This window comes from Enhydra lutris, unplaced genomic scaffold (genome assembly GCF_002288905.1).
Source record: "Enhydra lutris kenyoni isolate GAN:26980312 unplaced genomic scaffold, ASM228890v2 scaffoldscaffold15, whole genome shotgun sequence".
Classification (NCBI taxonomy): domain Eukaryota; kingdom Metazoa; phylum Chordata; class Mammalia; order Carnivora; family Mustelidae; genus Enhydra; species Enhydra lutris.
In genome coordinates, this window is record NW_019154099.1 from 29,436,925 (window position 1) to 29,455,591 (window position 18,667).

General features: G+C 39.8%; 1 protein-coding gene across 1 annotated transcript in view; it reads right to left on the reverse strand.

Annotated features, from left to right (window-relative positions):
• The window catches only part of LOC111147079 (Kruppel like factor 12), a 450,202-nt gene that overhangs the window by 17,983 nt on the left and 413,552 nt on the right, over positions 1-18,667 (reverse strand). Inside the window, exon 8 of the mRNA XM_022502963.1 lies at positions 705-862. Coding sequence (XP_022358671.1) covers positions 705-862 — 158 coding nt within the window. The remainder of the gene's footprint in view (positions 1-704; positions 863-18,667) is intronic.

An 18,667-nucleotide genomic window follows, 5' to 3' on the forward strand; every position in this document is an offset into this window, starting at 1 on the left:
TATACATATATGTCAATTTTATATATATATTTTTTGGTTCATTTGTTTGGTTATTTGGGGGAAGAGACCAAGGGGAGAAAAACATGATCTAAGTGGTGCTTAAAATGCTACCTTTAGGGGCGCCTGGGTGGCTCAGTCATTAAGCAGCTGCCTTCGGCTCAGGTCAGGATCCCAGGGTCAAGGGATCGAGCCCCACATCAGGCTCCCCGTTCTGTGGGAAGCCTGCTTCTCCCTCTCATTCCCCTGCTTGTGTTGCCTCTCTTGCTGTGTCCCTCTCTGTCAAATAAATAAAATCTTAAAAAAAAAAAATGTTACCTTTAAGAGGATAGGACAATTTTGCTCAGCGTTTTTGAGTGTGCTTTGCGGACCTTTTAGAATCTGAGAAACTAGACAATGGTTACGTGGCAACACTGATTATAAAAAAGGCTCCATCACTGTGTCCTACCGCCATAAAGGTCCTTAAGACATAGACAATGAACTTCACCCTTGCTAAGGTCACTAAGACTTAAGTCTTTTTCAACTGAGACAGGGGAACGCACTCCCCTCAGACAGGAAGTCAACTTTAGATCGCAGTATAAGGAGCGAATATAAACCACATTCCTGGGCACTCAGGACCCCGAAATCGAACAGTGGCCCCTTTGGGACTTTCCCTGATCCCCCATCTCCCCCACCCCCGCCCAGAGAGGAGCCCTGGGACAGCGTACCTGTATGTGTCCTTCGGTGAGCCTTCAGGTGAGAACTTTTTGTGTATACTTTGTTGCATCCCTCAAAATCACATCTGTGGATACGCCGTTTCCTGGAGTCTGGGGATTCAGACCGTCTCTGGCGTCTTGTGCTCTCAATACTAAATGGTGAGATTGAACTGGAGAAAGAAACAGTGCGGTTAAATGGTGACCAGCACAGCGCTCCGTCTTCGTGCTAGTGACAGGAGACCCCAGCCCCAGCCTGTCGTCGCTTGCTACAGACTCAAGGCCCTACGGCCCCACTTCCCACCATCACTTTCTTGGACATGGTTTATGTCTTAATCTCGAAGGCAGGCAGCTTGGCCTACTTCTGACAAAACACTCCTCCACGGACAAAGATATGCTTAAAACAACGAGATAGAAACAAAAACTCCATAAAATCAGTGGTAAGTGAGTAGATCTTCCTTATCGAAAGAAACAATCTGGAATCCTACTGAAGGACACAGAGAGTATTTTTAGAAGCTCAGCTACAGACAGACAAAATGAGGGCATCCCGCAAGCAACACGGGGGGCCTGAACTGCACGTGAGAGCATAGAAAATCTAGTAAAATCACCAGGTACATTTCAAAACAAGTGAGGTCAGGCTGAAAGAAATGACATCAGTACATCAATAACATGAGTCATGACAAGCTATTTCTGTTCAGTGAAATGCACCTGACATTTAACTTTTCCAGTTGGTGGTTTTTCATGGTGAGGAATCAAGCACATTGTATTTAAAGATTAGCTGTACCACCACTATGAGAAAAAGTTTCAACTATGAAATTTGGCCCCGACTTGCACAGTGTTTAATCTTAATGCCACAGTAGAAAAACAGGATTAGTTTGTAACGTCAGGTAATTGATTAACATGTACCTCTTCAAACTTTAATCTCTTTTGATTGAGGTAGAAACGAAGTATATGAATAATCGTTTTCAGTTACCCATGAAGTTCTTTACTATGATCACAAAATATAACACAAACGCGATCATCCCTATTTCTAATGTAAAAAATTCACCACTGCTCATATTGGACATATTTTCTTCCAGCTTTTTCATGTTTTGATGTTTTTCAAAATTAAAGTTTATTCGTAAATTACCTCTTACAAAAACCTGAAGGACTGAGCAAGAGTTCTTTGAAGAAAGTGACGTTTAAGCTTCACTTAAGCCGATTACAGGTAAAAGGAAAACCCCACCCTCGATCCCTTCCTTCTCCTCCCATGGAAAACCTGTCATACATTTTCTTTAAATTCTTTCAATTCGTTCCAATTATCCTTACCTATACAAACCCACAGTCATAGAAGCTCCTAACAATGTTTTGTTCTTTAAGAGACATGTAGAGGGGCACCTGTGTGGCTCAGTGGGTTGGAGCTCTGCCTTTGGCTTAGGCCATGATCTCAGGGTCCTGGGATCAAGCCTTGCTCAGCGGGGAGCCTGTTTCCCCCTCTCTCTCTGCCTGCCTTTCTGCCTACTTGTGATCTCTCTGTCAAATAAATAATCTTAAAAAAAAGAGAGACATATAGATACCATTATATAGTTCACATCACTTTGCGAATTTCTCTACACTTGCCTTTTGCTCACTCACCATTAAGCACGTAAGATTATCCCGGTTTATGCCAACACTGTCATTTATTTACTTCGAGTGCTATATCCACAACTCATCTATTCTAAGATGATTTTTTTCATATTTTGATGTCTCTAAAATCAGATGCTTCTTATACAACTGATGGCTTGTCATAGTTTAACTGGCATAAAATTATTTTTTTGTATTAGTAGTACATACAGCAGTGGTGCATTTTACAATATGTGGTACTTTTAACTTAGATCAGAGGTTGGTAAACTTCTTCTGTAAATGGCTAAATAGCAAATAGTTGGTTTTGACTTTGAGAGTCATGCAGTCTATGTCATAAATCAACTCTGCCCTTGTAGCATGAAAGTAGCTATAGACAATATGTAAACCAGGAGTATGGCTAATGTTCTAATTAAACTTTATTCATAAAACAGGGGTTGTATTTGGGGCCAGTGGTTGATTCATGACTTAGATGAAACATGGGAACAGTCCAGTGAATATTCAACTGAGAGTTTTAAAGTCTATTTCTTAAGCGATGGACATTTAGGTTATTTCTGAAACTTCACTGTAACATTGCTCCAGTGAACTTTTCTTCCCCCTCAATGTTTCCTTCTACATATGCACCTTTGAAGTTTTCAATGTATCCTCTCACTTGTACAAATAACAGATTCAGTTGCCAAAGCTTTCTTTTATTAGCTAAGACAAAATATAAGTGGTGTTTTTCTACTTGTGCCTTGAAGAATTTAAGACAAGATCTTTATTAATAGAATGACAGAAAATACGGGATGGCTGAGCCACTTTTTCGAGCCTTCCTACGAATCAATGTGGATTTGTGGTTTTCCACATAACTGACTCGGTTGTGGCAACTGGAGTCTATTGTGAAAAAGTCAAAATAGTGTGATTGGCCTGCCCCATAAAGGAACAGCTTTGGTCGCTCCTGCCAAGGTATGCTCGGCCTACGCTGGGTTTCTGGTGAACAAAACTGTACGTGTGAAGATAGGACAACAGTAGTTCATTTCTTGAATATCTAGTCGTGAAAATAAATACGGATCTTGGTCCTTGGGGGCCTCAAAAATAGAGATTTCTGTGTCGTGATATGTTTGACATCTTTTAAATCAAGAGAAAATGATATGGTATCTATTTCCTTCAAATTATAACTTAAAGTCTATAATCAGAACGGTGTATGTTGTACAGTACTTTCTACAGACTAATAAGTATAAATATAGCTATGCGTAATCACATAATACATTGTTTTGTCTGCAGTTTATTTTAGCTGTTTGCTTTGCTATGTATTTGTATAGAGAGAGAAAGTAAAAAATAAATCTGAACTTAAAACCAAGTAAGTACTAAGCAGGTCTTTAAGGGACCAAGGAAGTGAGGCTGCTCTATGGTCCATCCATCATGGAGCCATTCAACAGGTGGTTAAGGAAGGTTAAGGCCACAGACTGGCGTGATAGTACTTCACCGAGACTCCTGAATTTACACCGAAAGAAAGACATGTTAGGGGATGGCCTTAATGCTATAAAACTTCACACATTGACTTTCTTCATTTTAAAGTAAAATATTTTAGGATATTATGAAGAACCATCCCCTCAAGGTATCTATGCAATAAAAATTTTAAAAAAATTAAAAAGGTAAGTACCACGAACAGCCAGACCCAGCAGAGCTAGCTTGGGTTAAGTTTTTCCCTGCCTCCCCTTTTAAAACAGCAGAGGCATCCTCAGAAGATGCTGAAGAACCTTTGGCCAGGCTGTGCCTTTCAGAAGCACTTATTTGATCTTTGCAGAAATGTAAGAAGAGGTGGGCTGAGGTAGACAGAGAACAAAATGGCGGAAGAACTTAAAGAACACAGGAAGATGGGTGGACACTCCAACTCCGTGCAGGACTGCCGCTATGTTGGGGGTCCACGCAAGAACCCACAGAGGGCAGGCACTGGAGGGGGAAGACAATCAATCGAAGGTGGGGGTTTGGTCAACCCAAGTTCATGGCAGTCAAGGTACTGGGGCCAAGTATCTCTAGAGACTAGAACACTGTGGGCATTCCAGCAATGTTTGCTAAATTGAATGAATGAATAAACGGATGAGTGTAGTAAGTCAAGTATTCCTAATTTTTTATTTAATATAATCAATCAAGCAATTAATCACTCATTGGTTAATTAATCCTTACTAGGATTCTTTTATTGCAAGTCTTCAGATAATGGTCACTCAATTCTTCACCCTTACTCTCATTTCCCTAAACTTCATACTTTAAACACTATATAAAAAGTGGCTACTGAATATCAGAGAGTCTGGGTAACCATTAAAACCACATGCACATAAGTGTCTCAGTTCTTTGCCCTAAATTCCAGAGGACGGCATTCTAAAGCATTCCTTACAATTATAATTCTCAGGGGAAGGCCACTGAGATCCCTCTGAATGTGTAGAGGATGCCAGTGAATGAATAAAAATCTTCCCTTTGATCCCAGCAAGCATGTGTTGAGCAGGAGAGGGTGAACAATGATCCTACTATTGGCGATCTCCTCCTGTCCCATCCCACTCCAAGGCCCACACGCGTGGGCATTCAGTAATAGAACAGCTATCATTGCTCTCCGGGTGCGTCTATCCTGCCCTTTCTATGTTCTCTGAGCAACGTGCCCATCGCTCAGATGGCCCTTCAGGTATCCCCAAATACATGCAAACCGGTTCTATGCTTCCAAAGCCGGTCTTGTTCCAAAGGTGGAAACGCCACGTGTACCAACATAGGATTCTTCCAATAATCCTTCACAGTAAGCTGACATGATGAAAATGGTAGGGCTACCTCTGCTGCCAGTGTGAAGGCATCTGCACAGTTCACAAGAACAATAACTATAGGCCCACTCCCTTCCCCAGACGGTTAGACCATTTGGAGTAGTGAATGAGCGCCGGGGGTGGCCTCCCAGGCACTGCGTTGTAATAATGAGATCTAGAGAGAACAAATGAGTGAATCATGACTTCAGTTGCACAACAGTCCCGCTTGGAATGGCAAGTTAAATTAGAATTAAACCCAGAGAGGCTCGAGAAGTCACATCCAGGAACAGCTCTATTTAAATAGAAGGCACCGCACGGCTGCCATGAAAGAAATTAAGGTTAACTGTAATCAGCAGGTAATAAAAGACCATTTGTCACATGTGACCTTAGTGTGATGAGATGCCCTTCAATGAAATTGAAGTTTCTATAGGTGCTAAAAAAAAAAAAAAAAAAAAAAAAAAAGCCAGGACATTCTTCTAAGGCTGAAAAGAGAAGGAGGACATGCACATCCCAAATTTTCAAAAAAGAGCAGAAAACAGTGGAATAGCGGGTGGTTTCGCAAGTTCACAGGTTCAACCTCAACTGGGAGGAGCAGGCTGCAGATAACGTGACAGCTGACACTTACGGAAGGCCGAGCACACATGCTTTAAATGCTCAGCTCGGCTCTAAATGCTTTCAACTTTAAAAACAACTCTGCGAGGTCGGTGTGATTGGTGTCCCTCGCTTAAAGATGGGGAAACCGAGGCAGAGAAGTGAAGTGGGAGGGTAAGACAAAGTAGGCGGCCACACTACACCAGGATTTGAACCCAAGTGGCTGATTCTAGGACCCAATCTTAGTTACTACTTCCTACGGACTCAGATTCAGGTTAATATCATCCAGCATAAGAGAAAACAGGAGGGGCGCCTGGGTGGCTCAGTGGGTTAAGCCTCTGCCTACGGCTCAGGTCATGATCTCAGGGTCCTGGGATCGAGCCCCGCATCGGGCTCTCTGCTCGGCAGAGAGCCTGCTTCCTCCTCTCTCTGCCGGCCTCTCTGCCTGCTTGTGATCTCTGTCAAATAAATAAATAGAAACTTAAAAAAAAAAGATAAAACAGGAAAATGCAACAACATAATCTGTGTCATTTAAAGTTTCCCCCTCATTCAAGGATAGGAAAAAAAAGGGCAAAAACATAAAAGCATTCTTACATGGAGTCTGCTATAATAAAGTGTACACGTCTTTCTTGAGAATTTTAAGGTAAACAGCTTTATAAATGCTGCCCGTTGAGGCAGTCAGTATCATTATTTACTATTAATCTACCTAAGAAAACACTTGCCTGAGTTGCTGTGAAAAAAATATTTATTGCCAAGGTCATGTTTTTAGAAGGCTGAGTCTTCCAGTGGAACCCGATTTTGTCTCCCTTGACCAGCATGGCCACAGAACTAGGTCTTCCCCTGCCATTCCTGTTTATTAACCATGATACCAAAAATGATTTTCAATCAGTTGCATGACAGTTATCTTAAGGGAAGGGGGAACGTTCAGTCTTAAAAATCTACTTTGTACCGTTTTCGAACGTTTGTCTTCAAATTATTTTGAATTGGACAGAACATAGAACTTACTGGAATTGTAAATTACTTTCTGCCACAGGATACATGTGAGAACGAACTACTTCCTTGTTAGCAAATCAAACACCATGTTGGGAATGAAATATCGAGGCCAGAAGCCAGAAAAGCAGTTGATGAGACTTTCAGTTGTTAACCAAGGCATTACAGAAATCTTGGTCATAGAGCTTCTGTTTGCTTGGACAAGCCAGACATTTGCATTTTTTTCTTTTTCTTTCTTTCTTCCTTCCTTCTTTTCTTTTTTTTTTTTTTTTTCTTTTGCAGGCTTTCTCTCAGCCAGTAGATGGCTCTCAGAAGCAGCAATCTTTGTATTAAATCTTGCCACATGATAACCGATTCTGTCTAGCTGCTATCAAACCACATCAGTGTCTTTCCTAGGATATTAACTGGGGGAAAGGTGCTATTTAGATACACTCCCTAATTCCCAGAAGCTACACCTTAAGGCAGCACAGATTTACCAGTGTGAAGAAATCTTTCCTTTCCCCTCTTTTCTCTTGCTGCCTACGGTTTCCTATGGAAAACTACTTCTGATAACAGATTGAAATTGTCAGATCAGCAGTTGCCATCCTTTCCAGAGGCTGTGATGAAGGCATCAGACCACTTCACGTTCAAATCAGGATTCAATAAAAATATGCCACTTTCACAAACTGTGTAAATCAAGAGTAATACGTTCACTAAAATAGGTCAACAAGCTCAATCTTACCATATATTCAACTAGATTTTGGCACTTTTTTTTTTTCATACGAACAGAATATGTCCAAAATGTAGTTCTAATTATTGTTTTGTGTTAATAAGGAAAATTTCCTACTAATTACAGATAATAGGTTTCCGGATGAGCTTTTTTGGGGTGGGTAGACAGACTCAGTGTATCACAGTTTTTACTTAAATACAGCAGCTGCTACTAAGTGTTCTTCATCACTTGCTAGACCATTAAAATACTCAAAACTGCTACAGGCTTATCTTTCTGCTCTTTTTTTTTTTTTTTGATTCACGGTAGTTTAGCCAGTAAGTTCAGAAGCTGCAATAACAAAAGGCTTAAAGATAAAATGGGGGGGGGGGGAATGAACCTTTAATGGCATTAGCTGTGATTGGTTTTATTTTCATACTTATGATGAATTTAGATTACAAGCCGAGAGGAGCTAGTGTGTTAACAGAAGAGATCCATTCTCGATATATAGTATCTACTCAAAATAGTTACTTTGGGGGAACAATGCATGACTTGCAAAGACTTTACCCCATAAAATCAATCCATAATACAAGCTGAAACAAGTGTGGATTTCTGAACTACGCTGGACACTGAACAGAAGACATATCACATACTGAAATATTCAGATGAACTTGCTGCAGAATTTCTTCAGAAAACAATGGGGTTTAAATTATGTTTTATGCCATGAGGTGTAGCTGAATGGATCATCTGAACCTTCAATTTACTAAGTTATTATTTTAATCTGAATTTTTAAAACATTTTTATTCTAGTTCAATTAATTAACATATAAAGTGTTACTGGTTTCAGAACCAATGGTTCTGAAAGTGATTCATCAGTCAGTGTTTCATCAGTCTTATGTAATACCCAGTGCTCATTACATCACATGCACTCCTTAATGTCCATCACCCAGTTACCCCATCCCCCACCCTCTGCCCTGCAGCAGTATTTTCATCTGAATTGAAGACAGTCCCTGTCCTCAGTTTGCCTTGAGCCCTACCACTCGCGGTTGCCTTGTAAGAGTCGCACTTTCCATTTATTTTACTAAGTTAAAAAAATAGGTTCTAGCTATTTAATTGAAGAGAAACCTTGAACTCCTCAAGAATGCAGATATAATCTTCGGCGTTCCCCCCTGAAGCGGGCACAGCAACAGATGCTTGAAAGGGTGAAGGGAAAGGAAGGAAGGAGTTTGGGGAGCACGGTCAACCCTGGGAGGACTTTACTGAAATGCTGACACTGGAGTCTCACCATAACGCTGCCCTCGGGCAGAATTTTATATAAAGGACTTAGTTTTTCTCTATCAGAAGGATCTTATTATCAGGCAGATTCACTAACAAGATAGCCATATGGAGGTCCCCCAGGTAAGGGCAATATATATAAAACTCTTGCGTTTTATTTTTTAAAATTTTTCAAGATTTTTATTTATTTAAGAGAGAGAAAGTGAGCAGGCATGAATGGGGTGGGGAGGGTGGATGGGGAGAGAGGCAGAGGGAGAAGCAGACTCCCCACTGAGCAGGATGCGGGGCTCCATCCCAGGACACTGGGATCATGACCTGAGCTGAAGGCAGACACTTAACCGACTGAGCCACCCGGGCATCCCTAAAGCGCTGTGTCTTAAATACTAATATATATCTAAAATGTTTCAAATATACAGTTCTAGTGAGATATTATAATGCAACCATAAATAAGCTTTTGAAGTGACCACCAAAACAGGCCTCCATCTATTTTATGCTGATCATTAACCAGGTCTATGTTACACTAGAGATTTCTTTTATTAACACTGAAATTATATCAGTTAACTATCTGGTACTTAAGCTTACATAAATTATTGAAACAGTTTTTATAGCTCGTATGGGATATGTAAATAACAAGACCAAGTAGGTTTCATTGGTAATGTTGCACTTGAGTTTTTGTTGGCGAGCAGGGCTGTCTGGTGTCACAAACAGGCATTTCTCCTAACATCAAAATAGCACGTGCTTGAACTCTGGAGAAAAACAAAAATCTTCTCATTTAATGGAAGCAACATTTTACTTTTTAATTTCCTTTCCTGAAAACTTTAATCTTCAAGTACTCTCCCAAATTAATGTTGAAAAAATAAGAAAGTATATATGAAGGTGACCCACATTCATATTTGAAAGACATTTGGAACATGAGGAAACGGGCTCAGCAGGTTGATGAATTACCACATCACAGCCACACAGCTAAAGACTGGCAGAGTTGGAACGAGATGCCCAGCTTCCTAACCTCTCATGCTAGGACTTTTCTACTCTCCAACGAGGTTGTGGAAAGATCTGTGTCATAATTTTTACTTAGTATGTAGGAAAATCTGCTTCGCAACACTGATATTCTTTTTTTTCCCCTTACCAAATAGACTAAAATTCCTACCCTATTTACTTTTTTTGCTTTGGCCACCAGGAAACTTAACCACAACAGCCTAGGATTTGGTGTGTTTATTTTTTACCTTAATTGTGCAATCCCAACCCTCAACTATACAGTTTAAATTTTATATAGTACTTTTAAATGTGTCTCATAAATTTCTTTCTGCACTAGGTAGACTATTTATGTTAAACAAGGAAAACAAAAGGGCAATATGGACTTAAAAACAGAGAAAAACATGTTGAAATTTGAACCGGGGTTTTAATACGTAGAACCCTAAAGTTTCATGATAAATAAGCTCATATTATTATCTTTAAGAAAAAAAGAAAATGAGAATCTTACTTTTTGTTGCTATTCCGACAGAAAACAGAAGAGACCATAATCTAAAAATCTAGCTTTGAACTATAACTTATAAGCAATGGTATTTTAGACATTTAATCTCTTTGATTTTCAGATTCCCATAATTTAAATGTGGAGCTGTCAGAACAATTTGCCAGGAGTCATGTAAACCCAACTCAACATCTAGTACATCTTTAATGCTTCTTAACCTTGGGCTCCTTCTTCCTGTTTTGGTTAATAACTTTAAGATTTAATTCACATAACCTATAAACTGTACAATTCAGTCACATTCCTTACATTCACAATGATATGGAACCACCACCTCTGCCTAGTTCTGGAATATTCTCATCACCCCAAAAGGAAATGCCATACTCATGAGCAATCACACCACCTTCCCCCACCCCCAGTCCCTGGTGACGACTAATCTATTTTCATCTCTCTAGATTTGCCTATACTGCACATTCAGTAGGAATAGAATCATACAGTACGTGGCTTTTTGTGTCTGGCTTCTATCCTAAATTTAGCATAAAGTTTTCAAGGTTCACCCATATGGTAGCTATATATATCAATACTTCATTCCTTTTCGTAGCTGAATAATATTCCATCCTAAAGATCACACTTCCTATTAGCTGATGAGCTTTTCAGCTATTATGAATAGTGCTACTACGAACATCTGAACATTTGTACAGGTTCTCATGTGAACGTGTTATAAATTAGGTATATATCTAGCGGCGGAATTACTGTGCTAGATTATACAGTAATTCTAGTTTAGTATTCTGAGAAATTTACAAACTGTTTTTCAAAGTGACTACACCATTTTGTAATTTCACCAGCACCGAAAAGCGTACTATCTCTTCATCTTCACCAAACATTGTATCTGTCTTCTTCATTTTAGCCTTCCCATTGTGTGTATCTCATTGTGTTTTAGCTTTGCAATTTCCCTAATGACTAGTGAAGTTGAGCATCTTTTCATGGGCTCATAGACTGTCGATCTTCTCTGGAGAAATGTCTATTCAAATACTTCACCTATTTTTAAATTGTGTTGTTTTTTTATTGTTGAGTTGTTAGATTTCTGTTTATTCGAGGATCCAAGTCTCCTAACAAATATATGATTTGCAAGTATTTTCTCCCCAATCTGTGGACTGTCTTTTCACTCAATCTCTTGCACATATGTGCTGCTGATGAAATATCATTTGCACTGTTGGTATTTTTTTATTAGGCTTTTTCCAACTGAGAAAATCAGTAAGACGAGAGAGCTTAATTTAATAATAGTCAGCTGTATAGGTATTTTTCATCTTAACAATGTTGATTCAATAAAATAAAACAACAGGGGTGTCTGGCAGGCTCAGTTGGAAGAGCATACGACTCTTGATCTCAGGGTTGTGAGTTCAAGCCCCACGTCGGGTGTAGAAGTTACCCAAAAAAATAAAACTGAGAAACAAGCTGAGGGTTTTGGAGGGGAGGGGAGTGGGGGGGTTGGGTGAGCCTGGGGGTGGGTATTATGGAGGGCACGTATTGCATGGAGCACTGGGTGTGGTGCACAAACAATGGATGCTGAAACACTGAAAAGAAATAAAATAAAATGGAAAAAAAATTTAAAAACCAACAAATATTTTCTGTGAGTTCCCCCAGCAAAGCAAGTGGGCATCAAAAGCATCCTCTAGGAGGTTCATAATCTGGTGAGATATAAGGCTTGGATATTTATCTAGCTCAAGCAGGTGAAGAAGACTCAGACCTCTGCCAGCTGGAGGACCTGTGCAAGTCTAGCCTCCACCCTGTAAAGATGGATGTGGATTTCTGGGAGGCTTATATTTTCAGGGCTACCTCATACTCTAGCATTACTCCTGATGCTAGAAACAGTACATTCTTCAATTTTCACATCAGGAACAACCACATAAACTCACCTGAGTGTTTAGAAGCCCTTTCACTATAGACGTCCAGAGGCTCCTGGAGCTTTGGCTCTCTATTCCTAGCGTTCTCTAGATTTGCAGAATGCCTTGGGCTACCTCTGTGAGGCTCACTGGTCCCATCCAGCCTCAGGCAATCCTTCCTCTAGCTGGTTCTCTCGCTCCCTCCTCTTTTCTGGTTGCTGCTCCCACCCCCATCTCATTTTTATTCAAGAGAAAAACAACACATTCCTTCCCTTTGTGAAGGCAGAGCAGCTTTCTCCTACAGAAAGCCTTGCGGCTACTGTTACAGATGAGTCTGTGGTTGGGAGGTGGGTGTGGGCTTTAGCCTCCAGTCCACCTCCAAGCATTTCTAAGGACACATTTTCCACACCAAGAGAGTTTTGTTCTGGAGGAACTTGGTGCCAGCTGTTAAGATAATAAACATTTCTCCAACTTATTATGTATGCAAATCATAATTACACAAGCCATAAAAATGATATGTGGTAAAGAGAGGAATAATAAAGTACTATGGGATTAAAGGGAGAGAGCGTTTAATTCTGGTTGAGATCAGGACAAGCTTAATGTAGGATACCAACAAGTGGGTCTTGAAGAATCGTGAGGCACGGCCATGTAAGCGGTAAAGAGAAAGCAGATGAGAAGATAACAGTGGGCTAGGTACCAACAACTTTGTTCCTTTATAGAGAACATACTTCATAAATCCTAGAAAAATCAGGATTATTTTTTTAGGAGAATTCTGGCTTATGAAAGGATTTATTGGTGAGGAAGTGATTAAAAGTCAAGAGAATATTTATTACCATGACCCAAGAAGTAGATTCTTCTTGAACCAAACTAGTGTCTTTAAATCTGAATCAGAGAGGACCAACTCCGAGGCGTTCCAGAAGTAGTAGCTCGGTGGGTTCCTGGTGACTGGTTAGATAATAGCAGATAAGAGAGAGGAAGGAATGAAAGGTGGCCCCAGCGGCTTAGCCTGGGTGACCAAGATAATAGCAATGTCATTAACCAGCCTACCTAGAGACCATAGGAAGAGTGGCAAAATAGGAAAAGGTATGATTAAAATTAATCTACATATAAACAATAGATTTACTTTTAAAAGACAATAGAGTGGCATTTTCTTTTCATTTCCTAGGCCAATCATAATTTAACAGGGTAGTAGAAACTAGGTAATAAAGAAGTATTTTCAGGGATAACTTGAATGGATTTCATAAAAGAAAGCTTATAAAACAAACTTAATGGTAATGGAATTTCATTAAGTGCTGTCCAATCTGTAATTCTAAAGGCCAGGTACTTTGTAGAGAAAATTGGACTAAAAGATGCACAGTTTTTGTTTATTCAGTCAATTAACATTCATTAAATGTGTTTGGGGATATTACTAAGTTTATAGTTGGCAGTTTACATATTTGATGACCTAGGTGATTGCTTTTCTGATTGGTTTTAATTATAGGAGTTTGTTTTTCAGGACCTCAAAGAGATCCACTTAAGTAGAGGGGAGGACAAGGATGAAAGAAACCCTTTTGGAAGCTCTTGTTATCACCTTAGGCAGTTTGCTGAGTGTTTTACATATTAGAACAGCTTGAAAAGTGGATGGACTGAAAGACAGAGTTCAGAACTACCAGGGTAAGAATCTTGCTGATGAATTTTTAGCTGCGTCTTAGAAAAACTTACTAGCTTCCCTAAATGTTGGCTTCTTTTCCTATAAAACAGTCATACCTAACTTGCAGGGTTTTAAGAAGGATTAGGGTTATAAAAATGAAACACTGCATATAAACAGGTAGATACTCAGGAAGGCACTGAAGTTACTGTTGTGTCACTTTGTGCTGACCTCAATTATAACCCCATTTTACAGATGAGGAATCTGGGAGTCAGTCACGCTAAGCGACTCACCTGAGAGCACCAGAGGCAATCGGATGATGCCTATTCTTTAGTAATTGTTCTCCCAAGCACCTAAAAACACTGCCTGGCAGAGGGGGTGCTCCATAGAAATTTGTGGAATATTCATGAAAAGTATCTCACATCTATGTTCCTCCCCTTCTCTTGGTCTCTGGATGCTGGAGGCTCCCTAAACTCAGTCCTCTGGCCACTTCTTTTTGCTGTTTCGACTCTCCTTGGTGAGTGTGTCCCTTCCCATGCCTTGTACAGGCTGCTCCATATACCATGTTTTTGCATCAAACCCATTTTTATTTCTATGGCCCCTTCTCCCTGAGATCCAGACTCATGTATCTTTTGACCTTGCACTCAGATGTCAAACAGACATCTCTAACAAGGTAAAAGCAGAACACATGATATTCTCCCTCGAAATAGCTCCTTCCCCAGTTTTCTCCACCACAGGAACTGACTACTCTCCTGGGGGCTCATTCTCTCCCACCTACAACAATCTGTCAATAGGGCCCTACTGGCTCAACTTTCAAAATATATCCCAGACTTGCCTACTTCTCACTATCTTCGCCGCCATTTTTACCTCTTACCTGGCTTCCTGCTACAGCATCTAATCAGAATCCTTGCCCTTTCCACACCTTTTCCCCTTCTCCCACAGTCTCTTTGTTTATTATGGTAAATATATGTATCATAAGTTTACCCTTTTAACCATTTTTAAGTGTGTGTTTCAGTGGCATTAAGTATATTCACATTACACAAGCCATAAAGACTGTAAGTGACAGAAGAGTAACAAAGTAGAGGGAGTAATGGGAGAGTAAACGCTCTCTAGTAAATAGTAAATAGTAAATATTCTCCACGACTGGGAGAGTCATCAGGGAAGCTTATTGTAGGATACGAACCAGGAGGTCTTGGAGAATACAGACACACAGCCATGTGAGTGGTAAAGAGAAAGCTGAAGACAAGAGGACAACCGGGCCCAGGTAGCATCAACTTGGAATGTTCCTTTTCCGAGAACTGCATTTTGTAGGTCCTGGAAATATCAGGACTTCTATTTTGTTTTAGAAAGAAAATTCTGGCTTATGAATGTAGAATTCATTAGTGAGGAAGCCATTAATGTCAGTAATGACCCACACTGTTAGCTGGGTGTGGCTTTAAGAGGTGGCAGCTCCTGTCTTTCCAAAGCCATCCTGAATATCCCACTAAGCACGCATTCATCAAGTCGGCTGGTCTCCATTCCTTCTAGGTTATCACCCTGAAGCCCAATTAATTGAAAAATTTTAGTTGCCACAACATTCCCCCTGGTTCCTTCATTCAAGGACCTATCTTCCAGGCATCAAAGCCTACATAATATAACTCATTTATAGGGGAAACAGATGTGCAGTTTGAGAACTGTTTCAGACTAGTGACATTAATTAAGGATATTGTTTCCAGAAAGCCTAAAGTTTCTGTGAATTATAATCTATTCCTCCCAACTCAGAGAGTTCATTATCAATATAATAAATATTTGATTCTTCCAGCTGCCAAAATAAGCCATAGTACTTTAAGACTGTCTGTCTCCAAGAGAAAATAAAATGATTCACACATTCAAAAAGTCAGTATTTTATGATCTTCCCCATTACCTCATTAGCTCATAATTTCCACATACTTATACAGTTTCAGGTGATGGGGCTACACGTGAAGGATCATATTGTCAAGCAGAAACATGATATATTAGCAAGCATTTGTGGTGCTTTCGTTAGAGGTAGCGGGCGACTTTCCACAAGATGTATAGCATGGCTTCTGTAGAATAACACAGAGGATAGTTGTTGGATGGGTTGCTGCCATGAAGGATTAATGGGATCTGTTGTGATCCACTGTTCAAACATGCCCGACATCCTTAGGGCAAGTTCAGGGGCATTCACAAAGCAGGTAAGCAGAAAAATGAAGTACTGATGCTTTTTATGAAGAAAGAGGGACCAAAACATTAGTGCTTCCCAGTGGAAAATTACATACTAATAAATACACTCTAGCACAGGGGCACCTGGGTGCCTCAGCTCAGGTCTTGATCTCAGGGTCATGAGTTCAAGTCCCGCATTGGGCACCATCCTGGGTGTGGAGCCTACTTTAAGATATCTGTATCTACACACACACGTATATATCACAATTTCCATCTTTCATTCAAAAAAACTTAGAGCAATAAATGAAACATTTTTTGATTTGTAATTCTCTTTTATTATATACTAACCTCTAAAAAGAAATCAGTGACTTAAAAATAAATTGATGGCAATTTAAAAAAATAAATTGACGATTCACGGATTCCTGAGATTTCATCCCCTGTTTTCCTTCCAGTCAATACAATGCATTTCTTTTTCTTTGGTCTTCTAACTAGACTGAGAGCAACTTCTGAGGCCCTTCAAAAAGCTGATGGGTTCATAAGCCTAATAAATCACTCAGGAGCTTAATGCATTCAATGTGTTCGTTACTGGCAATGACACAGAAGGATTAAGTATGAGTTATCAGAAAACATCTGTGAATCAGATATAAAGTTCATACTAATTACCACTTCAATTTTTCTTGTTTATTGGGTAATTAAAGCACACTTTAATGTAGAATAGCAAGGCTTTGACTTTTTCTAATTTTGTCCATGAATATTATGCATTTGTGAAAATATATGAAACTGTCTCATTTAGCTTTATCTGAAACCCATTTTTTTAAAGCAAGAAGATTAAAGAATATGTATCAGTGGAAATAATTAAGCAACTTCTTTGGAAAAATTTCTGTGTGAATTTCTCAGAATTTGACTAAATTGGCCAAATGTACTTTGGGGTTAATAAACGACTGTAAACCAGTGACACCAAAATATCTGAAAATTACACTTGGCGGATGTGAGAAATCATTATTAAAATCAAGATTACGGAACTTTCGTAAATCTACTTCACTCAGCGTGCATTTTTTAAATGTTCACTTTAGATCCATTTTTCCATGTTTGTGGTTTGTGTGTGTGTGTGTGTGTAAAATAGGCAAGTAGAAAAAGATACTGTCTCTGATTTTTATAACTTAAAATCTGGGTGAGTCAATGTGTATTATGTTTGTGGAAAAACAGCAACAACAATAGTCCACGGACCAAGTGTGAGAAACCGCGGAGGGATTCCGACAGTGTCTACAAGTGCCGAGGGATACAAGGAGAGTGTACCATCACCCTGAAAGGGGTGTATACATAGCTGACAAGCTATGAAGGATAAGGACCTTGGTAAACACAGCCACGATGGTTTTCATACCCCTTCCATTTATGATGATTATTACCTTTTTAAAAAAGATTTATTTATTTATTTGAGAGAGAGAGAGAGAAATGGCAGAGGGTGAGGTGGGGTAGAAGGGAGGGAGAGAGAGAATCCGAAGCAGAGTTCCCAACACAGGGCTCAATCCCACGACTCTGAGATCATGCCTTGAACCAAAACCAAGAGTCAAGAGTGGGACGCTAACCGACTGTGTCACCCAGGCACCCCGATGATGACTACTTTTTCACCCCAGATGCTGGTCATCTATTGCGGAGAGGAGCGGGGTTGTAGTTAAGTGCCTGGGGCTGTGTAGTCAGATCTCCCAGCCCCATGCATCTAACTGTGAAGCTGTGGCCAGGTACCTGAAGGCCCCAATACCTCAGTTTCCTTTCTCTAAAATGGGACAAATAAATGTCCTTGCCTTATAGGACTGTTGCAAGTATTAAATGAGCTAATACATGTAAAGCATTTAAGACAGTTCCTGCTACTTGGCTAGCCTTTGCTATACTTGGCCAGCCTCGATAAATCCTACCTCCCTCTGACTCTCAGTTTTCGATGGGGAATATGTTAAACGTTATTGTCTACCTCGAGGGAAATTGCACAAGTGCTCCAATAAAATTCAGTTAAAAAGATGTATGTCAATATAGTCAACAATACTTATTATAAACTCCAAAGGCGCTAAGAGACTAGACCTTAATTGTTTTCACCACAAAAAAGGAATGGTAATTACGTGACAGGATAGAGGTGTCAGCTAATGGTGAGATGGTAATCATATTGGGGTTGCATAAAGGTATTGGACCAACATGTTGTATATGTCAACTATATCTCAATAAAAAATAATGAAATGTCTTTCATATAACCCATATAGGATATAAAAGTGGGAGCATAAAGTCAATAAAACATTCAAGGAGTTTTGTATCTCTAGAAAGTTTGCAAATGCTTGGGAGAAAAGGTGGGGAGAATGAACACACCATTTACGCCTCTTTCTCATTATTGTTATCTGATGTTCTCTGGAGACTCTCGGGCACCACTGTAGGCTGTTAGTAATTCCTGAGTCATTATTACATTTACACAGAGCTGATGATAAATAATTAGAAAACATTCTAAAACAGCTTTGCCAATGATAAAAACATTTGTAAATTTATCTGCGGTTAGCACATTCTTGGATAACTTTATTTTTTATTTTTATTTTTTTTAAGATTTTATTTATTTGACAGACAGAGATCACAAGTAGGCAGAGAGGCAGGTAGAGAGGGAGAGAGGAGGAAGCAGGCTTGCCACTGAGCAGAAAGCCTGATGTGGGGCTTGATCCCAGGACCCTAAGGCAGAGGCTTTAACCCACTGAGCCACCCAGGCACCCCTAACTTTATTTTTTTTTTAAAAAGATAAGTTTCAAATCCAAATAAGACTTTTCCCTCTGAGCGGAAATGCATTACCTTCTGAGATGGGATAATTAAAAATTGCTAAGACACACAGGAATGTCCAGTCCAGAGCTGGTCTGCTGAGCTACAAGGGTCCAGCACTTGTAGAACTGTTCAGTTTTATAGGCTTTGTGACC